We start from the raw sequence: 25,631 nt of genomic DNA, 5'->3' as shown, positions 1-25,631 counted from the left end.
TCCTTCGGATTTTACCTCGTGCATTTCTCCAGACTACCAAAGGGGGAGAGGGCACATTGCAAGTTAAGTGTCTCTGCTGTGGATCATAAATAGAAAGCTTTACAGCTAGGTAGAGGTAAATAGGCTTTGCTGCATCCTCACCTCCTGCTCTAACCTTACCAGTAGCTGGAGTAGGTGGCAGCTAATGGCATATAAGTTGAGAGGACAATGGCCCCATGGCCTAAGAACTTTGTTCCCACATGTCCAAGAGTATAGAATTTCCATAATATACGAAGAGTTATTCTAGGTTTAGGCGAAAAATGCCTTGAGTAGGAACATCATGCGGCTGTCTCTAGCTTCTAATGGCTCAGTGACAGGAGTGGGAGGGGACTCAGAGCATCCATTCTGAGCAACATCTTGTAAATCCAGGCACTGAGGTCCAGGGGTAAGTTATTTACTGGAGTTCACATCAGTTAAAGATACTGATGCGTTCCAAGATGGTTGTAGTTTTATTCTGAATAGGGAAAAGTGTCCTGAGAGTCGGAAGAGAGAGGGAACAGGTTGGGGTTAAGGATGGGAATATAAGGGGATGGAAAGGAGTGCTGGGAGAACTCAGCCAGACTTCAGGGTACCACTCTGTCCAATCCATATTCCAATGCCTGCCATCAACTCTCCTGTGAATCTTCAGGAATCTTAACTCCCTAGGACCAACACAGGATTCTCATAAGTTGGTCACATGACTTCTCATAAGCACTTTTAAGTACATGGAATAGATTAAACATAGAAATTTCACAGAATTTAATGTATATTCTCAGGTTTTGCTTTTGTTGAAAGGAAATGCTATTATTCCCAGCCCCACAGCATCCCTAGAGCTGCTTGATGACTCCTAGATGACAGCTTTCATGTAGCTGAAGGGTTGTTATATAAGAAAGCAGTCTAGAAGGCAACACTGGAGTGAGATGAGTTGTTACTAGGCGGCATAATTCCAAGTCAAGTTTATTTCTTGACAGAACAGATTATCCTGGGACTAGACAGATTTAAAGTGCCTTTTAATTCTGGCACTCTATACCTTTCCCTTCAGATAATTAAGCCCAACTAATCCTGGAGTATAAAACGAGGATCTGATCTCCGTGCCACATCTAGATGATCCCGTTGATTGTGTGGTGTAATGAAGGGTTCTCCAGCTTTGAAACAGGCAAACCTGGGCTCTAACCTTTGCACCCCACAGAGACTTTAGCTCCCTTCACTGAAAATAGGGACAACCTGCTGGAGAGCAAGTAAAAGACTTGGGTTTCTGTAGATGCGAATGTCCATTGGAATGAGCTTCAGGGTTGAAAATCTTTCCAATTCTGAGATTCCTGCTACACCCAGACCCACCCCCACGCGGATGCTTGTTAGTTCTGCTCGGACAGCAGGAGGCAGCAGACCCCGGTCCCCCACTCGGGGCCTGGGCGGAAAGCGGGCCCATGGGGCCGCCGTCTGGTATGTTACATCAGCACCAGCATTCCAGGTATTCTAGCGGATTGGCCGCCTCCCCTCTGCCGGGCGGGCCTGGATAAGGCAACACTGAGCCGCGGGAGGATGGCCGTAGCGCATGCGCGCAGCGGGGAGGGCGCTGTCCGGAACCAGCGGCCCCTGCCGACGGCTTGCAAAGTGGGGCGCAGAGTCGGAAGTCGCTGGCGACGCAGATCGCTTGCAGCCTTGGGGTTCGAAGTTTAACCGCAGCTGGCTCCCAGCGTTCTTGTTTTCAACCGCAAGGAGGGCTCGGGGGTACAGGTGAGTTGTACACCTCGCAGTCGAGAACTTCCTGCCCTGAATTTTCTTGCGGAGGCGCAGAAATAAGCAGTAATACGGGGGACCTTGGTAGGTTTTTGCAGGAGATGGGGTCTGGTCTCCCACGGATAGCTTCTCTGGTCCTCCTGGGAATTCCCCAAATTTCTTCCTTCTCTCGAATCTTCACCTGTCCTTCCTCCTACCTGCCTGTAGCTAGGGAGAGGTGGGGCTCTTGGATCATTGTAAAAATGCTTGGCAGGGTTTTAACCTTTTTAGCACCACCCAGACTTCACTCGAAAATGTGTTTTGAGCCTCAGGGAGTTCAGAGATAAGTAATTGTTGATGCCCAACGTGTGAAAATGCTTTTTATATAGTAGCGTACGGAAAATCTCTTAATGGGTTCCCCAAATTTTGGAGGGTTAGGGTCAAGGCAGGGCCCTGTCACCTGGTTTTGTACACCGTACAGTAAATCATTTTGCTGCATTGCTCCTAAGACGCTTTCTAGCCTTTCTAAGGGCTGAGCATCTCGTTTGCGATACGAGCACGTGATGCGTCTCACGTCATTCGCCACCCCTATCCCTTTCCTGTTAACACAGCCTCTGGCTTCTCATATGTGCCCTTATGGGTAGGTCACGTGGTCCTGCCATGGAAAAGGAGTGAGAGGGCTGGTTGCTTTTTGCCTGAATTTTCTCTGAGTACAGAAACTTCTTGCAAGGATTGAGAATAGATTGATGTTGCTTCCTTAGAACAACACAGTTCCCCCAGGAGTTTAAGGGATTAGCTGTGTCCTGGCATTACAGCTATAGCAGGGGTAGGTCGATTACAGAGTGTCTTCAGACAGAAATTGTTTCTTAGGTTCATCCACTCAGTCATTCAGCAAATATTTACTATGCTCCAGGCTTATGCGTGCCAGTGAGCTTGGTGCTGTGAGAACAAAGATGAATTGAACTTGAGCTTTGCCTTCAAGGAGCTTAACTGGCTGAGAGCTAAGCCCAACATAACTAACTCTGTGCCAAGTAGAAGGGGCTAGGGCCCCAAGAGCGCATCAGAGGAAGAGCTGGGGGGCTTGGAGGAGGCAGAAGAATCAACTGTTTGCACCCTGAGTTTGGCTTAAGAAAAAAATTAGGTCCCCAACTTACTATCTGATGATGAGTGATCTCTCTCATAAGCTTCGGATCTGTATACACGGGTGTTTTCATGCCTGTGTGTCAAGCATCTCCGACTAAATATGTTTCGAACAGGTCTCATCATTTCTGGTCATCTCCGTCCTCCCCCCCACACACACCTGCTGTTCCAGTGTTCCCTCTTTCCGGGAAGAGCATCCGGCTGTCCTGCCCCCCACCTCTCCTAGTGGTCCAAGCCAGAGACCCGTGTCATCTCTGACTCATCCCTCTCCCACACTCCGAATCCAGGTTTATTGGTTCTACCTCTTGAATCTCTCTCAAATCTCTCCACCTCTGTCTACCCTTGTTGCCATTTTTCCAGGCCAGACTACCATCATCTCTTGCTTAGTTTACTGCAACAGCCCCTCAGCTTATCTCCCTTCCTCGCTTCAATGCATCTCCCACTACACGAGCCAGGAAGTGCTGCTGGAATTTAAATCTGATTATGAGGCTCCCTTCCTTCATTCCTCACTGCCCCTGGGACAGAAACCAGACTCCCTTCCATGGTTGTCCAGTCCTGTCTTTCTGACCAGCCTCATCTCTGTTTGCAACCCCCTTGTACTTCTTTCCATTGAAAACATGTCATGCTTCCTCATTCCACTAGGCCAGGGGTGTCAAAACTTTTTTCAATGTTTTTCACCAAGGGCCATATGCGGTAAAATACACAAACAGCCAGGCCACTCACTCGAGGTGAAGTATGTATTGCCTCACCTGGTTTATTTAAGCAAACTAAATATATTTTTGGAATTTGCTACGGGCCAATAAAAAATGGATTGCGGACCGCAGTTGGCCCCACGGGCCGCAGTTTTGACACCCCTGCACTAGGCCTTTGCACATGTTCTCCCTCAGCCTACAAGATGCCCTTCCTTGCCACCCTGTTTACTTGGCTTACTCCTACTCTCCCCAAGGTCCCAGCTGAGGCTCTGCTTCCTCTAGGAATCTTTCCTTAGGCTCCCAAGCCTTGTTAGTTGCCCATGCCTCTGCTCTTAGGGCTCATTCACGTATCCGCCTCCTCTGCTGTGTTGTACTGTAAGTCCTGGAAGACCAGGGCCATGTCTGAGGGCATTTTCATTGCTTCCTACTGCCTTGCACAAAGAAACTGATTAATAAATAGTTATTAAATGGAACTCAGTATGAATATAAGTTGTAATATTGTGGTTTGATTCATTGAATACCTGAATCATAAATTCATCTTACCTCAGTTGTTTTCTCAGTGGCCTTATATATGTCAAGTTCAAAAATATGTATAAGCGTGAAAAAGAAGAATAGTCATCATCAGAGCAGCTAATAGTTATTGGCAGCTAACAGTACGTGTCAGGCACTGTTCTAAGTGCTTTATAGTATTAACTCATAATTATCATAACAGCTCTGTGAGGTATGTATTTTTATTATCCCTGTTTATAAAAATGGAGAAACTGAGTTACAGAGAGATTAACAAACATGCCTAGTGTTATACAGCTAATAAGTGGTGGCATCAGGTTTGCAGCCAAGCATACGTTGTGGGATATGATTAGCTCTTTGAGAAAGACAATAAGATTGAACCTGAGATGCTTATAGGGCTGAAAATGGTTAATTCACCAGATGGAAAACAGTGCAGTGTGCTCACAACTTTAAGCAATGAGACCAAGCAGAAGCGATTAATCCAGAATTTAAAAACTCTGGAGAACATCAGTTTTATTTGCATATTCACTTTTTTTCAGCCAGCTAACTCAGTTGTAAGAGTTATCACTATTATTGCTAGTGGTTAGGACTGAGACTTCTCTGAGTCTGAAGTCTTGGTTCTGCTGTGTGACCTCAGAGGTGTTGCTTGCCTTCTCTGTGCCTCAGTCTCTTCATCTGGAAAATGGGGATAATAATTATAGTACTTACCTCATAGGGTGGTGGTAATAATTAAGTATGTTGATACATATAAGGCCTTAGAATGATGCTAATTGCTCAAAAACATCATCCTCGTTATTATTTACTTATCCATCAATCAGTCAACAGTAGTTTTTGAACATGTGTCCTTCCTACACATTCAGTCCCACTGGGCCACTTCTTGGGCACAGATGAGCTCCCCTGTTTTAATTCTTCCCACAGATGTTGAGGAGTTGTCAGTGTTGCCTCCTTTTCAGTGCCAGCATCTCCTCCTGTGCCTTGGATTCTCTCCATCAAGATCCTTCCTCACAGTAAGTTCTAGCTTATTCTCCAAGATAAGCTCAAAACCCTTTTTCCGTTCTCCTGGGTCAGTTTGTTACCAATTGCTACAGGAAATAAAAGCCTAGGCTAACCTAAATGATGAGCAGTGAGAAAACTATAAAAATGCAAAGAAATTTCATGCATTATTCCTTACATATACAAAGATAATTATACTTCCCATGAAGGAAATAAAGATGTAAAAAACTTAAGATATGAAAGTACCACAAGGACTCTTGGAATTTAAAAAGTTTCAAGGACCTTTATAGTTCATCTCATCTATTCCCCTCACTTTGAGGGGATTTGGCCTTAAGAATGGGCCGTGATCCGAGGACCATAGCCGCTATTAACCAGTGTCTCCATGTCTCCAGCCTGTAGCCAGCACACTTTCTCCTACATCGTTGAGAATCGTGGGCAGGACTTCAGTGGGACTTCTTATCCCTGGAGGTATGTTTCAACTGCTGTTAGTGTGATGCATAACAGGGTATCGTTGTCATTCAGTTAACTTCATGCCAGGGCTTTGTTATGTTCATTAGTGATTTACCATTGATTAAGTATAGATGTCTCTGCCTCCACAGAAGAGCTATCGGAACAGCCAGGGACAAAGCAAATGTCTAAAGTGAACCTAGTTCAGTCAATCAGCAAACGTCCATATTACTCCTTTTCTGTTCTTTGTGTGAGAAAGATGAGGAGACGAATATCTGTAAAAACGTATGAAACAATTATAAGATGGATTTGGTAAAGTCAAGGAATATAGAGAAAGAAAAGCAGTTTTCTCTAGACCAGCTGGATGGTGCAGGCTAGAGCAGATAAGGATGTTGGGAAGTAGTTCAGAAGGGCAAGAAGGTTCAGAGGAGAGTGGGGTGCAGAAGGTGGTTGGGGTTTGTAGGTGGGGAGAGGGGAGACATCCCAGGCATGAAGAGAAGTGAAGATTGTGGTGTTGTCTCCAATGAGGAGACCTGGTTCACCACAGCAGAAATCTTACTTGGGGAAGTGGAAGGAAATAAACAGCTGAGGGTACAGCAGGTCTGGAAGAGAAGAAAAGGAGAATCAACCTTAAGTGTCCCCCTGAGTGTGCTTGAGAGTTATGAGTGTGAGGGGGACAGTGGTTGAGTGTTGGAGAGAGAAGATCTAACTTCCCTTTTCTCAGTAGACTAGAGAAATTAATTTCTATAATTCTGTATGATGCATTATCACTTTTATATACATGTACTCCCCCAAACTCTCTTTATTTTGTAACATTCATGCTTTCCTGCTTGCTTTAGAATTGCAACCTTGCCAATGGACTTTATTGGCTTTGGTTATGCAGCCTTTGTGACATTCGGAAGTATTTGGGGATATAAGCGGAGAGGTAAGGCCAAATCAGATTTTTCATGAAAATGACTTGGTTGGGGGTTGGTGGTTGTGCTAGGATTAACTGAGGGTCTGTAAGCAGGACAAGAAGGGATTTGTGGAAGGAAGGGGTTACAGAGGGCTGAGCATGACAGAGCATTCCAACCTGGTGTTCTGGGTCTCCCTCCACTGCAGAATTCTAATTTCACCTGTCATTATCACTTGCATAATTAATTGATTTAACCTTCTCAGGGCTACTTGCTTATTATTAAATGAGGAAATTTTTTTTGTTTACATAGTCATAGTGTCAAAAACCTGAATTATGTTGACATTGTGTGCTAGAAAGTAAAGCTCATTAAATACTTAAATATCATATCTGCAGTTGTCTCTCCATCTCTGTCCAAAAGAAGAAAAAAAAAACAGTTGATAAAGTGTTTTCATGGAGAACAGCGAATGGTCAGGTTTTATATTTTACTTTGTTTCAAGGTAGAAACTTGTATTGTCAGGGTGTCTGGTATTTCTCTTGTATTTTTTCTCTTGTATTTATATTTTAAAAATGAAGTATATATCAAAGAATGGTGTATTTGTGACATTAGTGGACTTGAGTTTGAGTGAAAAGGCCAGGTCTATACAGTTACCAGAGTTACTTCCTTCTTTAGAGATTGCTAAGAAGTCCAAGGTTGAGCATAGTTTCAGGGGCTGAGGGGCTGGCAGGTTCTCTTCTAAGATTCTGAGAGCCTGTAATCACCTTAGATTTTTGTTTGATCTTATTTTCTCTCTCAATATGTGTAACATTGGGAATGTATATTTGTTGGGAAAAAAAATTGATGGCACCCAAGTACGACTTGTATACAACTATTCTTAAAAGTTGATGTTTCATAGTCTACTTTAAAGGGGACTCAGTTTAAAATCCTGATAGGATTGTTACTGAAAACTTTTTCATTGTAAAGACATGTCTAAATAACCTGTATTACAGAACAGGAAAGAACATCTGGACGTTTTTGCCAGCTTTTTAGAGAGGTGAGAAGAAGGGAGGAGAGAGAATTGGAGTGGGGGAAAGGATAAGGGAAGGGTCTAACTTTACTATTCTAACCCAGATCTCTTCAGGAACCAATGAAATCACATTAGCTGTAAGGTCTCTGATTTCAGGGGCTTGCTGTCCAGCTGCACAATATGGTTCCTTGGCCTCCTGCGAGAGCTCCCCACTGAATGATCCTGGAAGCCCCTGGGGGTATTATGTGTTCAAAGAAGCCCACTCTTATAGCATAATTGGGTTAAGAGCACAGGCCACAGAATCTCGCATGCGCAAATTCTGCTCTTGACACTACGGTTACTGTTAGGTTGGTGCAAAAGTAATTGTGGTTTAAAAAGTTTAAAAAAAATTGCAAAAACTGCAATTACTTTTGCACCAACCTAATAGCTCCAATGCTCGTGTGAGTTGTTTTAACTTCTGGGCCTCGATTCCTCATTTGTAAATTAATCTGTTAGGATTAAATAGAATAATCTTCTTAACCATATCCTTACCTGAGTTCTGCTTGATCATGACCCATAACAGGGAGCACCCAGGCATGTATTTTGTCAGTATTTATCTCGGGCTGCCTGTGTACCCAGCATTGTCTCAGGCCCTGGGAAAACAGCAGTGAGCACAAAGGCATGGTGCTCACAAGTGAGTGGGGGAGACGAACATTAAATACATGAACAGGTATATAAATATGTGCTGATGACCAATGGGAGACGGTAATGGGGACCCTCGTTCAGAATGATGGATCAGAGAAGGAGGCATCTCTGAGAAACTATAACACTTCAGGCACCATCCAAAGGTGAGCTGCAGATGACCAGGTGAACAGTGCAGGGAAGAGCAGTCCAGGCAAGGAGTAGCATTGTCTGGATGCCGTGAGGAATAAAGAGTTTGGCATATTCAGGGAACTGAAAGAAGACCGGGGCTGCAAAAATAGAGCAAACTTGGGATTTTCCTAATTTCAGGGGGAAGCACTGAAATAGGGAAGTGACCTGTTCAGATATATGTTCTTAAAAAAATCATATTGCTGTATTTGGAGACTAGATTTGGTGTGGGGGGTGGGGTGGGGAGCAGCAATGAGGAATTTAATATTATTTCCAACTGTAGCAGTCTAACCTTTATATACATATTTGGCATGGATGATCTTATTAGCCCTGTTTTGCAAGTGATCAAACTCAGAGAGGCCAAGTGATTTAACCAAAATCCTTCAAGCAATAAGTAAAGAATTAGGATTAGAACCTAGGGCATTTGGCTTCTCATTCAGGATGCTGGGGGGTTGTGTGTGGATTTATATTGTTGCAGTGGTTTTTAATTCTGACTGCAATCTGAATTCCTAGGGATATTTGAAAAATAGAAATACCTTGACCCTACTCCTAGGGATTCCAAACACATAGATTCTAAACAGAGTGAGTTCCATGAAGCGAGGATTGTGTGTCTGGTTTAGTGTCACTGGTATGTAACCCACTGCGCAGTGCACAGAAAGTGCTTGGTGTTCGTCACTGCTCTGGAGCAATGGGTCGATGGTTGGCAGCTGGCTGGCTGTGTCAGTGCGCTGGTTCTTTCCATTTCTCAGTGTAGTCACCATTCATCCCTGAGCCCCGACATCTGGAGGCCAGAAGGTTTGTTCATTATTCAGGACAAAACCAGTGCTTAGTTTGCACAGCACTTCTCTCTCTACCCCTATAAACTAAAAATACCTTTGCATCTTATTTTTATCCTCACAAGCCTACAATAAAAAGATGGAGTCAAGGAGAATAGAAAAAACAACAACAGAAAGAGATGGACATAAATAAGTCTACTGGTTGCCCAACATCATGCACTCAATGCCAAAACCACTCCTACTACAAGGCAGGCTTTCTTATTCCCCCAGGTGATGCCTAACCCCTCCATTGCTATGCATTTGGGGTTCCTCTGCCTTACATGTAGGGTTCAGCACACAACAGTCATTTTTGTAGAAACTATCCATGAATAGGCCTATAACCAGTTTGGTTTTGTCTAGTCATAATGCCCAGGTAGAAGTACATTTGCAGGTGCACGTATCATATTTGAAGAAATTCCTTTCATTTTGTGATTCTCTCTCTGAGCCCATACTTTTTATTTTCAGGTGGTATTCCATCTTTGATTGCTGGTCTTTTTCTTGGAGTTTTAGCTGGCTATGGAGCTTACTGTGTCTCCAATGACAAGCGAGATGTAAAACTGTCACTGTGTAAGTAAGGCATTTTTCCCAGTTGTGGAGAGTCGAACCTTGGGGTAGCTTTTTTTGATGCCCTGTACTGGGTATACTAGAAGATACACAGTCGGGTGGCAAGTGGCCATATACATGCATTGAGACTGAACACAGTTCTTGTTCCTTTCTAGACAGACCCAATAAAAAATAATGATATTGCTACTACCGTGTTTCCCCGAAAATACGACCTAGCCAGACCATCAGCTCTAATGCATCTTTTGGAGCAAAAATTAATATAAGACCCGGTATTATATTATATCGTATCGTATCGTATCGTATCGTATCGTATCGTATCGTATCGTATCGCATCATATCATATCCGGTCTTATATTATAGTAAAATAATGCCCAGTATTGCTGAGGAATGTTGAATAAGACACGGTCCTAATCTTTAAGGAGTATTCTATAAATAGAAATTTAAGCTAGAAAAAGACTTTCTTTGGAAGATATTTCAAGAATGGATTTTAACATGCTTGTTTACACAAACCTTTTTGATGAGCTATTTCATAAAGTGCTTTAATAGAGCACTTCATCTTTTCAAGAAAATACCAACTCAATACCTATGCATATTAGTGTTGTATTAGAAAGCTGAAATGAGATCCCTTTCTTTCACAAGCAAGCATTGATAACATGTTTGAAATTCTGGTTCATGATTGGTTTGTTGTTCAGTTACAGCTTTCTTTCTGGCCACCATGATGGGTGTGAGGTTTAAGCGATCCAAGAAAATAATGCCAGCTGGACTGGTTGCAGGTTTAAGGTAAGAAAAACTATGTTGATGTATATTTTCCTCTGCCATCATTTTGAAGTGCTGCATTTTTGGCAAAATTTCAAAGTAATTTTTATTACGATAAGCATGGCTATAAACCCTTAAACTGTCCTGCATTCTATTTGGTATTGATGTGCACATGAACGTTTTTATTGGACACACTTAGTGTTGCCATAGTATTTGATCACGTGTACACACTTAACCTTTTTCAGACTAAAGAACCAAAGCTTCATTTTGCCTCAAGATTTATCCATCTGAGGCAGTAGATGTATTCATTTAAATCTGATACTTAGTCTTTCTTAGTTGGGCAGAGTGACGGTCTGCTGCAGTTATTTTGAGTTTTTAAGGGAGAAAACGATATTTTTTAAAAAGATAAATACGGAGCCTCAAGTTTCTCTTAATTTGATCACAGTAATTCTATCCATGAGATTAAGCATATTACCAAGTAAAAACTTACAGGTAAAATTTTAATTCTTCCTGGAAGCTACCTTAAATCATAAACATGTTCATATCCTTTAATATATATTTTCACCTTTTGAAATTTATTCCATAGGAATAATGAGATGTATACAATGACTGATGTTTATTGCAACTTTATGTCTAATGGAAATCATGATAAATTGAAAAATTAGAGACCACCTAAAAATTCACCAGTAACTAAATGTTTCAATAAATGTTTTGAACAGGCATTACATGTCATGTTTTCCAAAACTGTGTAGTAGTATTGGCAAATCTTAATAACAGAAGATTTTTTAAAAGAATAAGTAAAACAACCAAATATAGTGTGATCTCAACATAAAAACATTTATGTATAAAAAAACCAAGACCTCAAACTATTAGTGTTTATCTCTGGGCGGTAGCGTAATAACTAATTTTCTTCTTCCTTTCTGTAGAATTTTCTAGTGTGGCTGTGTATTATATTGATGATTTGGGGAGGAAAAGTGTGATTACAAAGACTGCTTTCCAGTTATAATGATACTTGGTGGTGGAAAGAATCAGAAGTAGGGTTGACACATCAAGAAGACAAGACCCTAATCAATGGACACTAGCTGAGATTGTAATAATAAACCACCCCCAAGTGCTCGTTGATTGTTTTTTCAAGTTGATTTACTTAACTAGCTTTTGAAAGTCTTATGTTTCTTCCAAACGTTTCTCTCATAAAGCTTCATCCCAGATTTTAGGAACAGTGAGTTCTGATTTTTCTCATTCAGTCAGTGAACATTTTTAAGTGGCTAATTCACTCATGTCTGAGAAACTCGAATACAGGGATAATGAGATCACCCCTGCTCCAAGGAGTAGAAGGTGGAGAGAATCCTGGAAGCCAGAGTTCAGTCACACCACACGTTAGGGCAGTGCAGGACCCTTCTGTCTTATGCCATGTAAGAGCGACCCTCCCTTTACCTGTCTTTTATTTTAATCCAGCTTCATGATGATTGTGAGACTTGTCTTACTGATGCTTTGAGAATCCGGAGACACTGAAAACTAAATTCATGTCATTCTGCACTAACGGGCAGAGCATACGCTTTGAATTCAAAAGGTAAATTTCACTGTGGAATAGTAAGTGTCTTATGTTAGAAACAAAAACACTGTCACCTCTAATGCGAACACTAGTATGAGGTACTGTGTTTTGTTTTTTGTAACAAAAAGACTTTGTTTTCTAATTGTCAGATACTGTTTTCATTAATGATATTTAATGAATTATGGTATACTCTTTCATTTGCTGTGTTTAGCTTTATGTACGTAGTGTTTTTCAATAATTCCAAATACTTGTTGGAAGTAAGTTTAAATTAAACTACCGATTATCAGATACTGGAATACTTTAAGTGGACTTCACAGAATGCTAATGTATCTATTTATCATTTGTATTATGCTAGAAATTATGTTTTTTCCATTTTGTATTGTTGGCAACATTGTTTTTTCCTTTAAAAAATTCCATTTTATATGCTAAAAGAATGTATTCAGAATACAAATAAAAGATGTTCCATTTTAAACATGTTTCTTCCATTTTAGTGTTATCTCTATATACTCAAATCATCTTTGATATTTAAATGTTCAAGTATTAATGAAAGAGGTTGAGAAAGAGGCTTATTTAAGCCAGAATGCTTCTGCAGGAGCAGATGTTCATTCTCTTTCTCTTTCTCTTTCCCTGAAACAGTAATAATTCTGAAACAGAAATGGTTTTGTCTCAAATTGCCATTTCATTTTTAGGCATAGTAAGTCCAAGGCACTTACTTTTAGGCCCCAGACCGAACTTCAGGAGACCCGAGTCCCAGCCCAGTTCTTCCACTGACTGGCTGTACGCTCTTTGGAGGGTCATTTCCTCGCTCTAGAACTCAGTTTCTCACCCTTAAGGAGGAATTTGGACTAAATGGTCAACAAGGGCTCTTCGAGCTCTAAAAATCTGCAGTTTTGGCCTTGTTGGCTTTGTGCAATGGTGTCAGATTTCAAACCCTTTCTTTATTTTTGTTTTATTGTTTTTTTTTAATTGAGGAAACTGGTTAACAACATTATAAAAATTTCAGGTGTGCACCATTATAATCTGATATCTGTATACGCTATAGTGTGCTCACCACCCAAAGTCTAATTTCCATCTATCACCATACATTTGACCTTCACCCGTTTCACCTTCCCCCTCCCCCATTCTCTTCTGGTAACCACCAACATCTTGTCTGTATCTGTGAGTCTGTTTTTTGTTTTGTTTTGTTTGTTCATTTGTTTCTGTTTTGTTTTATATTCCACATGAATGAAATCATACAGTTTTTGTCCTGAAATGTTGGGTAGAGCTCCCAACTGATAAGAGCAGAGTTGGTATCGTTGTGTTTGGTTACTTTTCCCAAGTGACTTTCAAAGTGGTTATTAAAATTTCAGTGACAAGTGATTCAATTAAGGAAAGAAAGGGGGGAAAAAACCCTGCTAATATAACCAAATGGGAAAACCCAGACAGAATCCTTTGATAAATTTTTAAAATATCCTACCTAAAAAAAAATAAAATAAAAAAATCCACTTATCCTAATGGTGCCCAAGAGGTTGTTGGTACAAACAAGTCTGGAAAAGCAGTTATTATTGGGGTGCTCTGTGCCCTCGCTGATGGTCAAAGGCGGTTGAGAAGAACCTTCATATGTAGACTGCCAACAGCTTATACTCAAACCGTGATTATGATACTGAGATAGAAACTAAATGTGAACTTGATCATAGAAATATATACTATATCTGGAAAATGCTCTAGTAATGGAAAGCTTAAGAAACTAGTTTGAAGCTATGCCATGTCCTAAACTTTTCACAAAAGGTGGTGGAAGAGGGTGATGGTGATGGATCAGCTTTGATGCTGTTGGCAGTGAAGACCTCAGGTCAGTGAGATCCTGTGGTCAGTCTGGGGCATGGAAGAAAGTAGTTCTTAAGTTTTTGCCCCGTGAATGTCTTTGGTGTGTTTCCTGCCATAGAGTCTTTTCTGGTAATTAAAGTAAGAATGATAATGGTATTCATAATAGCTATGATTTATTGAGCATTTGTTACATGTAGAAGACACTTTACCAAGGAGACGACTTTGGAGCATCTGCCATGTTCACAGCGATCCCCCTTCTCCAAGAACTGCTTCCTCTCTCACCTCCTGCAGAGGTGGTGGGCTCCTGCCAACCATGGTTGTACTACAGAACTCCACCTTCCAGCCATGACTGATTTGACTGGGTCCATTGAGTCACCTGACTCAACTGAAACCAAGTTTTCATCCTAGGAATTTAGCATTGAGACTTGGGGGTAACTCTGTGTATGACTGAAACAGATCAACTCAGGGACTGTGGTACAGCAATGTTTTCTCACACAGAGTGAGGAACAGAGAAAGGTAATTGGTAAAGAGAGCAAAACAAAGGCAGTGGATGGAGAGAAGTGAAGAGATTGAAAGAGAGTACAGTAAGTCCTCATTTAATGTTGTCAGTAGGTTCTTGGAAACTTATTTTACCACAGGCTAACTGATGTAAACGAGTTAGGTTCCTATGACATCTCATCAACATTATAATCAAACGACATTAAACAAAATGTTTGAGGACCTGCTGTGCCAAGAAATGTTATTCAAAAAAAAAAAAGAAATGTTATTCAGTATGTTATTGTGTGGAATTAGAAAGCCTGATGAATCAACTCTTCCTTTCATCTGGAAAGCACATTGTTTTCCAGATGAAAACATATATCATGCTGTCTGCTAGCATTTGCACATGAGAAATGAGCAGATCAATTGAATTGCTATGCTACCTTCTGAGCGGTTTCCTTTCGTGTCTAGTACCTACTCTCTAAACTGTGTTTGACAGAGTGGGTGTGCATGCCATCTGGATTGATTCCTCTCCCCACCCACCTACCACTCCTGTGTTATTATAGTCCCAGCATGCTCCAAGCCCTGACTACCTAAAGTACGAAAATTATATTGTTTTTCAAATCAGTGTTTTAATTTTTGTTTCTCTTTCAAGAATTGAAATGATCCTTCTTTGCAAGAGAAACAACAACAAACCCTTCACTCACATATAACATGTCATACCCTTAGGGGAGGGGTGACAACCAAGAATTCCATACACTGTATCTCCACCCTATTCACCATATTTCTTCCACTTAATAGCTCTCCCAATTACTTATGACTTGAGTGGGTGGCAAAGAAAGAAAGATACTGAGACTTTGGAGTGGTAAAAGCCTGATTTTGAGTTTAGAAGACCGTAAAGTATATGCCGTGTTCTGATTATCTCTTGCTACGTAACAAATAACCTCAAAACTTAAGCAGCTTAAAACAATCACTTAATTTTGCTTACAATTTCGTGGTTTAGGAATTCAGAAGGGCTCAGCTGAGCGGTTCTTGTTGGGGGTCTTTCATGCAGTTCTCAGTCAGATGTTGGCTGGGGCAGGAGTTAGCTAAAGGCTCTACAAGGCTAAGTGTCCATGGCTCCCGCACATGGCTAGTAGTTCATGCAGTCTGCTGGCTAAGAGCTTAGCTGGGCTCTTGACTAAAGTACCTACCCATGGCCTCTCTATGTCACTTGGGCTTCTCACAGCATGGAGGCTGGGTTCTGAGAGGAAGCATCTGGAGAGTGAGTGTTCTGAGACCAAAGCAGAAGCTGCAAGCCTTCTCTGATCTACTTCAAAAGTCACATAATATTACTGTCACCTATTCTATAGGTTTCGAGTGAGTCACTGAGGCCAGCCCAGATCCAAGGGGAGGGGAATTATACCCCACATCTCTTTGGGAGAAGGGCCAAAGAATTTGCCACCATCTTTAATCCAACACATGCCACAAACATGATTTAGAAGAATTGAGGAAGAGTCCAGTTGCCCTCAGAAATTGAGGTAGAGGAAGGAAGTTCAGGGGAAAGGAAGTGAAGTTAGACACTGAAGTACTATGCATGAGAGGAAACCTCTCTCTCCTCACATCAGCCCCGTCAAATGCAGGAGGAGGCAAGCTAAAAAATGCCAGAATCCCAATACGCTTTGGGATCGGCGTACCTGGGAAACCTTTGCCTTACTTCTCGCTAACTCAGAGTGACTCAAAAGCACTGAGTAGAAATGTCGAGGTGCTATGCCAAGGTAGATGAGCTTGAGATGGGCTGAGAGTTCTCTGCATAAGAGCCAGATATTTCCAATGCAGTTACAAATTCAAAAGAACTTGCAGTGTTAATGAAGGGTGCAGCCGTTTTCTGCAAGACTATCACCAGGACACTAGATAGGAATGATGATGTTTTGGCAGTCTCCTGTGTGGACGGAGTCTGTTAAGGATGGGATGGCCCTCTCCCTGGTACCTGGGGACTTAGAAACAACCCTAGAGAAGATATGAGCGTGTGTTTTGGGGAGGAAACTGGAACTGTCTGAGACTTAGTTTGTGCCCTTGGTAGAGTGGGGCTCAAAATAGAATTATATTCAGTTAGAGAAATAAGAGTATAAAGAGATACACTCTTAAATTGTTTAACTGATTTACCCATGTCTCCACATACAATGTTCCCTTCTCTGAGTGGACTGCTTTTTAAATCAATTTTAACAATAAAATTAATAATTATCAAAGAAAATAAACTATGCAACAGATGCTTTTACATTACACAAAATAGAGGAACCATTATCTTGTTTTGTATTCAAAGGTTTGTTCTTCACAGTAATTTCTGAGGCTCCAATAAAACCTCAAACTTTTAGAATCCCAGAAAGAAGACCTAGAGTAGGATTTATTGTGAGTAGCAAGATTGGCAATATTTTACTACTTCTTAAAAGTAAAAGTGTATTCTGAATGCCAATGTCTAAATTATTCAGAGTTAAATATTTCAAGTCAAAATGTCTTGACTTTTTATTCTATTGAGGTATTTATCTCCTAAAAGATAATGAAGTATAGATTATAGGTGGATCACCTCTGACAAGGTGTTTATTGGTGAACATATCTTCATTAAGAGTTTTTGGAAAACTCATCAAACTCAAATGAATAAGTTTTCTTCATAACCCATTTGGAATTATTCCTAATAAAATGATGAAATATGTGAAAAATAAAATATCCATATGTATAATAGATAATGGTAAATCCCCAGTCATTCAAGTTGTACATATTAATTTGAGGTGAGAGAGTAGCAACAGTATTTGGCAAATAGAACTCGATGTGGTTACTTCATTTAAAACCATTTGAATTATAATTTTGGCTTTCATTAAAGCTATAACTTTATTATAAACAGGAAAATTAGAAATATTTTTAATATCTGACTTAAGTGTTAAGAATATAGTAAACACATTTTAGAATAATGGCTGGATTTCAACAACTGAATTTGTTTGCTTAAGAGAAAGTACTGACTTCCTCAGACAAATGATACTAAACAGAACTCTGAGCAACAAGTCTTAGTAGAATATCATCATCCATCAGCTTTTCCCAGCTCTCCCTTTCTTTTTGTAACTACTTCCAACTCTGTCTTTCACTGAAATGAGGGGAAATCATAAGAAAGCTCAACAGACTCGAAGAGCACTGATGACAATTTTCTCCACCTATTTGCAGAAAAGAGGGGATTAGAAGCAATTATTGTGCATTTATCTCATTCTAGCCAGAAGAGCTTCAGCAGGCAAGCAAACTTGCTAAGGAGATAATTTCACAGCTTTCAAGTGTGCCTCTGAAGTAGTAAAAAAAAAAAAAAAAAATCAAAGGAAATAATCCATAGTTTAAAGTGTGTATGAATAAGAGGAATTAAATACACCAGTAACTGCATGCCCTTTTTTTTTTTTTTTTTTTTTATCTTCAGCTTAGCATTCTGGAATTTTATCTCCAATCATTGTGGCACCATGCCTCCATTCTGCTTTGTCTACTGAAACTGAGTTTTAGTAATGTGGATTCGTTGGTAATTTAAGATAAAGAATTAGAATTCTCCCCCCTATAAAAGTCAACTAGTAACCTAGTGCACAGTACATTTCATGTATCCTTGGGTATTGAATACATATTTTCTGGTTTATGGAAAATCCTTATGTCCTGTTAATGACATAAAGTGAGGTTTGCTTTGCTCCCATGAAGATGCTGTCTGGGTACTTGCTGGTCTTATTTGGAAAGGTCTGTCCTTCCGTCTCCTTGAAGGAGGATTGGCTTGGTACTGGGAACTAAGTTGTACTAAGTGGAAAATGAGGCTTTGTAAAATAATCAGATGCTAGCTAGATAAGCAAACAAGTTAGTTTATTTAAACTATATTGGGAAAAAATTTTAGGCAAAATTAATTCTTTAAGAAATTCCAATGACCTATTGTTTTAAATTGTCAAGCCACCTTGAAACATGGAACTTTGCAATTAAGTGCAGTTCAGCATGTCAGCATGTAGAACATGTTTTTTTCCTGTACATGTATGTGTGGGGGGCTTATATGTGAATGCACAGATACACTTTTGTACTGGAAGCTTCGTTTCAAGACAGATTAGCATAAAAATATTAATTTATAAAATACAATATTAGAGTCAATTATTTCCACTATGTCAGGGCTGCTTTTGGTTTTGAAATGATTTGGTGAGTTGAAGTAGGAAGATCCCTGAGTATATTTAAATTATTCTGTTAATATGTTTTGATACACATTTACCTTTTCTGTAACATCCAGCAAATAGTAGTTGCAATTAAAGTTATTAGTTGGCCCCTGTCCTTGTCATGTCATTAGATTATAATTCATTTATTTTACAAGTTTTACAAATTATACAAACATAATTATCCACTTAACACCAAAAAGGTAACTTAATTTAGTTTGGCAAATGCAAACACTGTAACTAGTTTTCATTTTTCTCTTCATTCTTTTCTGGTGCAGAAGCAAATGAGTTTTTCTTCCATAGTTCAAGTTATGGTTTCTCATAGTTGTAGTGTGACACTCTACCTCCCAAAACACTGTATCATCTGGGCAAAATCTTAGGGAGAAAGCCAAACATTGGATTCCTGTTTCATCTAGAATAAAATCCAGATTCCTTGACAGGACTTGAAGGAGTGTGTCATCTGCCATCTAACGCTCCATTCATATCCCCCACTTTCCAGCCAGACCTCCTTTGGCTTGGGGTACACGAAAACACTGCACACTTTCCTACTTCAAAGCTTTGAAAATGCGGGTTCCTCAGCCTGGAACCTTCTAACCCATCTGTTTGCACACCTGGTTTCCTCTCACTTTTTATGTCTCATCTTAAACGCCACCTCCCCAGAATGGCCTTCCTTCACCATCCATCTAAAGTAGAGCTCTGTTGGTAAAAGGGTGGACACTTTTAACTATACATTGAATAAAGTCTGAGGGCCTCATGTATAACGTGGTGATTATAGTTGATAACAATGTATTGTATAATTGAAACTTGCTAAGAAAGTAGAACTGAAATGTTCTCACCAAAAAAAAAAAAAAAAAAAAAGTATGTGAAGTGATAGATGTGTTAATTAACTTGATGGGGGAAATCACAATGCATACATATATCAAACATCACATTGTACACTTTAAATATCTTACACTTTTATGTGTCAATGATACCTCCGTAAAGCCAGAAAAAATTTAAAAATAGAGCTCTCCCCTTACCCGCCGCCCAACTACTTTCTACAATGGTTCCTATTTAATTGCTTTGTGTCCCTATCCCACTAAAATGGAAATTCCTTGAGGTCGAAGAATCTCTGTACCTAGTGCAACAGGTTATATGTTAGGACTCAAAACTATTTCCCGAATCAATAAATAAATGGGAAAGGCTTTGGCCTGTGATTCAGGACACCTGGCCGCTGGGCTGATTCCACCATTGACCAGCCATCTGACCCTAGACAAATCCCAACCTCTGTGGATCCACATGATTAATCAAAAAGAACGAGGAAGAGTAGATGTATTAAGGTTAAGATGGCTGCCAAGTTTTGGTGCTTGATTCTTCCTTCCTCATTTTCTTGCACCAATACTGGGCCAAGCAGTATGTAGGGCAACCTCAGGAAATGTATGGATAGGTCTTGAGGTAGAACAACAGGGTCAGGGTGGTATAATAACAGAATTTTAATCAGCTTGAGTGCATCCCCATCTCAGGTGCATGGGGCCCAGTCTTCACGTACAGTGCTTTATAACCCACCTTCCTACTGTGTAGGAGATGTTTCTCTGCGAGTACAGATTACTACCACCCTCTTCCACACCTTCCTCAGTGTTAATGATAGCTTACTATTTTTTATTTATTTATTTTTAATTATTTATTGGGGAATATTAGGGAACAGTGTGTTTTCCCAGGACCCATCAGCTCCAAGTCAAGTCGCTGTTTTCAGTTCAGTTGTGGAGGGCGCAGCCCAGCTCTCCAAGTCAAGTTGTCATTTTTTTTCAATCTAGTGTGGAGGGCGCAGCTCACTGGCCCTGTGGGAATTGAACCAGCGATGTTGGTGTTGTGAGCACTGTGCTCTAACCAACTGAGCCAACCGGCCGCTCCCAATAGCTTATTTATTTTGTGAAAATTCTGACCTTTTGAAATGAAGCAGGATGGGATGGGATGAGAAAAGGGAGCCCCAGGATTATAGGTGGTGGAGGATGGAAAAGGATTCGAGCTTGGATTTGCAATGCAGATGTCAAAGCAGATTGAACTGAGAAAGCATCTTTGAACTAATAGGACTAATATGGCAATGAGTTCATTGGTGAAGAAACAAAAGTTCAAGACTTTGGAGAGAGGAAGTAGAGCCAGAGTGTAGACTACTGGAGTTTTGGAAGTGACAGGAAGAGAGAAGGAAATAGCAAAAGGGAAAAACAGCCAGGGATAAAGAAAGACTGTTCTGATTTGTTTTGGAGTTTTTGATGTTTTTTTTAAGGGGTAGGAATGTAGGTGCCTAGAGGGATTAGGATAGGAGAAACCTAAGCCTCTTTGTAATTAGAAGGCAACGTGCCAGAGGAGAGAGAGGCAGGCAAGGAAGGCAGTGTGGCGAGGAATTGCCCAGAATGACTGCAGAATGGATTTGTGGGGTTTTATTTGCTACCATTAGTTTTATTGCCCTATTTGGGGGTATAATTGACATATAACAAAGTGCACATAATTTAAGTGTGCAACTGCATAAATTTTGACATATGCCTACACCTGTGACAGCATCACCACAGTCAAAGTAGGGAACATAGCATGTCCTCATGCCCTGCTGGAATCCCTCCCTCCTGCTCCTCCCCGTACCACTGACCCGCTTCTTGTCACTATAAATGCATTTGCATTTTCTAGAATTGTATACAAATAGAACCATACTATAAGTGATCTTTTTTGTCTGTTTTCTTCCACTCAGCGTAATTATTTTGAGATTCATCTTATTGTTGGCTGTATTTAGTTTTCTTTATTGCAAATTAGTACTGGTTTCCTGTGGCCACTTGAACAAAGTGGGTGGCTTCAACAACAATAGAAATTTATTCTCTCACAGTTCTGGAAGCCTGAAGTCTGAAGTCAAGGTGTCAACACAATTGGTTCCTTCTGGAGGCTCTGAGGGCGAATCCACGCCATGCGTCTCTCTTAGCTTCTCGTGGCTGCTGGCAATCTTTAGTGTTCCTTGGCTTGTGGATGCATCGGTCCAATCCACATCATGGAAATGGACAACAGAAAAGGACAATGAAAAGGAGAACTGAGGGAGTAACAGAGAACTGGAATGAACTGGAAAGAGTGAGGGAAAGTGTGGAGAACTTTCCACCTCAGCTTTTCAGTCAGCGTTCTTAGTTATTCTTTTGGCAGTTTACTCCAACATAGATTTCAGGTTTAAAAGAAAAAGTCATTTCTCTGTTCCAGCGAATGGATTGCTCTGAACTGAAAAAGCCCAGGCAAGTTAGCCTGACGCTGACGCCATGGCTGAGCACTAGATGGCGCACTTTCTGGAGCAACTGGGACCTTGCTTGTGACTTAACAACTTAAGTGCCTTTAGGAGCCTTTGTCCCTTGTGTACACAGCCTCAGCCATTCTTAGGACACTGTCCACAGTCGCAAGTGAAGCTGAGCCCAACTTACTTCACCTTTCCTTTCTTTTCTGGATCTCAGATAAAGTCTACTGTCCCATTCATCTTGCCCTTGTTTGGAGCAAAGCTTTCCAGAAGGGCAGTCAGTAGCTGCTGTCTGTCTGGACTTCTCACTTCACATTTTCTCCTCCACCCACTCCAGTCAGGCTTCTGTCCCAGCACTCACTGCACCTGATCTCATCCAGGTCAGCAGTGGCCTCTGTGTTACGGAATCCAGTGTTCGCTCTTCAGTCCTCACGCTCTTCCCTTTGGATGCCACACTTTCCTGATTTTCCCCCTACTTCACTGACGGACACCTCCTCCTCAGATTTCTCGGCGTGCTCTCACTCTGCTTCCTTTCTCCTCTCTAATTACTTTCTCATCCTAGGTGATCTCTTCAGTCTATCGCTAGCCTTAGGAGAGTGATTTCCAATGCTAGGTCATAAAAGACATTGCTTTTTCTGTCTTGCCTTCTTTTGGATTGCTTGCTGCGGGGGAAGTTGTCTGATCTGTCACGAAGACCCTCAAGCAGCCCTATGGAGAAGCAGATGTGACAAGGAACTGAGGCCTCCGACAACAGCCATGTAAGTGAACCATCTTGAAAGTGGATCCCCGATTCCCAGTCAAGCTATCGGATAAGTGCAGTTCCTGCTGATGGCTTGACTGCAATGTCCTGGGAGATCCCAACCCAGAACCACCCAATTAAGTGTCTCCACACTCCTGACTCTCAGAAATCATGTTAGATAATAAGTGTTGGTTGCTTTAAGTCACTAAACTTTGGGGTGATTTGTTATGCAGCAATAGGTAACTGATATACCCATGTCTGCTTCTCTGACCTCATTCCTCAATACTTCCTCGCCATGCTCCCACAACATCTGCCTGCCTGCTGTGCCTGAAATACACAAAAGTTGTTCCTGACCATGACCTTTGCCCTCTCTAGTCCCTCTGGTTAAGATCCCATTACCCTGGATCTTTCCATGCCTGACTCCTTCCTGTCATTCAGGACTTAGTCTTCTATAACCACTCATCCTAAGTTAACCACTTCCCCATCAGCATCCCAAAAAGTCTCCATCACACTACTCTGTTTTCTTTTTCACATAGCACTCATAACTGACCATAATTAATTTATTCACTGATTTGTTGATTTGTTCATTATCTGAGCAGGACAATGCTCTTATGTGTACCATGGCATCCTCCATACATACAAAAGTGTAAGGAACAAAATAGGTACTCAGGAAACATTTATTGACTAAAACAATGAATAAAATCATTTCAATATCATTTATTGGAACCACCATCATTAAGAAGATTACATCAATTTCTGAGGTCAGAGTCTATTTTTTTTCTACTAGGAATGTTTAGCTGGCCTGTTGACTTAGAATGCTGCAACTGTGTTGAAAGTTTCAAAGGACAGATATATTTACAGATAGCTGTGAGTGCAGAGGGGAGGTGAACAAAGGTTGTGGGAGAAAGGTGGATGACAAGATGGATCAAAGTTAACACAGATTAAAGTTGTGCTGATTCGTGGTGGCTGCTTCAATCCAAGCAGCTCTGGTTGGCAGAATGTTTCTAATACTTATTTGCTCTTCAAGAAGATTTTGGAAAATTAGCAAGTTATCATGTATAATAGCTCAAATCTTGACCCAATTCCCCCAGTACAGCCAGATAAATTAATATCTACTTTGATTTCAAATATACAGAGGGTGCCAAAAAATGTATACACTTTTTAAGAAAGGAAAAAAAACTATTAAAATTGTAATACTCAATATATACCAAAAACAAAAGATGAATGCAAGTCATATGTATACATTTTTGGCACCCCTGGCATATACATATATATATAAAATCTCTCCACAAAAATGGTGGATGTTATAAAGATCAAATACCAAAGGTAAATGATTTTATAATAACTATCTTTATGTTTTTATATCACAGATTATCCAGGAGCAATATTCCAAATATTTAACATCTGATACAGTAAATATAAGTTAATATATAAATCAGTATATAACCAAAATTTTTAAATATATTTCCCTTTATTTTCTAACTAAACTATGTATACCATAAAAATGGATAAAGCTGTAGTGTAAACCAGTTAAAAATCACTGTAATCGTTCCCAGTCATTTGTGACTTTTATAAACTGTCCACGTGTTCCGGGCTGTTTGGGTTGCCAGTGGATACCTTCCTCTGTGAAAGCCATCAGTTCTTCTTGTGGTGGCCCTTTCTTGCGTTTGTGACTCTTGATGCATTCCTAGGTCTCTACAGCTTTCTGCACTTGTCCCATTGAGGGTTGGGGAAGTAGAGGCCTCCTATTATGGCTAGCCCGAGAGTGTTTCACCATCTTTTGAGGTATCTTAACCTTATCCCCAGCTTTGTAAATAGAAATTTCATTAAACTCTCCTCAGGCCACCTTTTTGAGATAAGGTAATATCTTATTCTTCTTGTATTCACAGCACCAGCCATAATGAGGTAAATCTTACAAAGTTTACTTCAGGATAATAAAAGGGATTATAAAATGAATGTTATAAACTGAGGAAGGTCACTCCTGCTCCAGAGCAAGGATACATGAGGGTATTGTTGGAGGGATGTTTAACAAAGGCCTCTCCTCCTCATAAATCTCTTGAGGAGCCTAAAGCTAGAGAGAGCAAAGGGAACTGGAAGCCTCCTGGGAGGACAGGTTGGGACATCTTGTTTGGGCTGAGTTGGCCTAACACTGAGTAGACATAGAGGCCATGAGCCATGTGTCCCCTGCTTCTGTCTGCACAACCCCACCCAACTGTGGAGAAGTTCACACTAGAAAAACTGTCAGTCAAGACTAGGGCCCTGGGCCAGCCCGGTGGCTCAGGTGGTTGGAGGTCCGTGCTGCTAACTCCGAAGGCTGCCGGTTCGATTCCCACATGGGCCAGTGGGCTCTCAACCACAAGGTTGCTGGTTCAACTCCTTGAGTCCTGCAAGGGATGGTGGGCTGCACCCCTGCAACTAGCAAAGGCAACTGGACCTGGAGCTGAGCTGCGCCCTCCACAACTAAGACTGAAAGGACAACAACTTGACTTGGAAAAAAGTCCTGGAAGTACACACTGTTCCCCAATAAAAGTCCTGTTCCCCTTCCCCAATAAAATCTTAAAAAAAAAAAAAAAAAAGACGAGGGCCTTGGACTCAACCTCATAAATCCTAGATTTTCTGGGGGAGCACAAGTTACAGGCTCAATATGTGCCTGAAACTAGAAATCACTCTCCCCCAGCCTCTTCTGCGCAGAGACATGCCAGAGAGAAAATGTGTATCTCAATATACAGTTTGAGAACCCAGTTGGGGGGAGACCTTCTCTTCCTTCCCTCTGTAGCAATAGACGATGAGGATGCTGCTGCTCGGGTAGACTAATGGCCATTGTTTTGACCGAAGTTCCTCAGATCAGGGAGTCTGGGGGACATCAGGCACTCCATGTGGCAGAAATGGCAGCAAAGAACAGGGATGGCAGCAGAGGACTGATGGCATTTTCTGTTGGTCTCAAGACTCCTTGTCTACTTGAATGGAGTGAGTCCCTGATAGTTGGATTTAAAATAGGAAAGAGACTCCCAGGGTAGGGAGAAAATGTTCTTGCTATTCTGAAATGGATGCTTAAGTGACGTAAAATGAATATTTAAAAGATATGACATTATTATATATGTATATTAGGCTGGTAAAGGTGGGTGTATGGCTACAGTTCAAAAGTTTCCTATTTTCCTTAAGGCAAAATTGAAACTTCTTGCCATGGCCTTCAAAGACCTTAGGCCTCTGGGCCTTGTCCCCTGATCTCACCTCAT

The 25,631-nt window shown here is 40.9% G+C and overlaps 1 protein-coding gene across 3 annotated transcripts; it reads left to right on the top strand.

Annotated features, from left to right (window-relative positions):
- The first annotated feature begins 4,996 nt into the window (after positions 1 to 4,996).
- On the top strand, positions 4,997 to 18,535 carry TMEM14A (transmembrane protein 14A). 3 transcript variants are annotated; one of them, XR_012496636.2, is made up of 7 exons: positions 4,997 to 5,083; positions 5,462 to 5,537; positions 6,356 to 6,441; positions 9,545 to 9,646; positions 10,336 to 10,423; positions 11,855 to 11,969; positions 13,952 to 18,535. XR_012496636.2 is itself a non-coding variant. In XM_019734772.3 (6 exons), the coding sequence occupies exons 3-6, from the start codon at positions 6,372 to 6,374 to the stop codon at positions 11,892 to 11,894; spliced, it is 300 nt and encodes a 99-aa protein (XP_019590331.1). In that variant the 5' UTR covers positions 4,997 to 5,083; positions 5,462 to 5,537; positions 6,356 to 6,371; the 3' UTR covers positions 11,895 to 12,423. The 3 variants fall into 3 exon arrangements, 2 of the variants coding, with proteins under 2 accessions (XP_019590331.1, XP_074189174.1); XM_019734772.3 differs by lacking the exon at positions 13,952 to 18,535 and having other exon boundaries at positions 11,855 to 12,423; XM_074333073.2 differs by lacking the exons at positions 11,855 to 11,969; positions 13,952 to 18,535 and adding an exon at positions 11,326 to 11,848.
- The last annotated feature ends 7,096 nt before the right edge of the window (positions 18,536 to 25,631 follow it).

This window comes from Rhinolophus sinicus, chromosome 2 (genome assembly GCF_057876585.1).
Source record: "Rhinolophus sinicus isolate RSI-liver-muscle chromosome 2, RSI-T2T, whole genome shotgun sequence".
In the NCBI taxonomy this organism is placed as follows: Eukaryota; Metazoa; Chordata; class Mammalia; order Chiroptera; family Rhinolophidae; genus Rhinolophus; species Rhinolophus sinicus.
The sequence above is the reverse complement of the archived record's forward strand: the minus strand, read 5'-3'. Positions and strand labels throughout refer to the sequence as shown.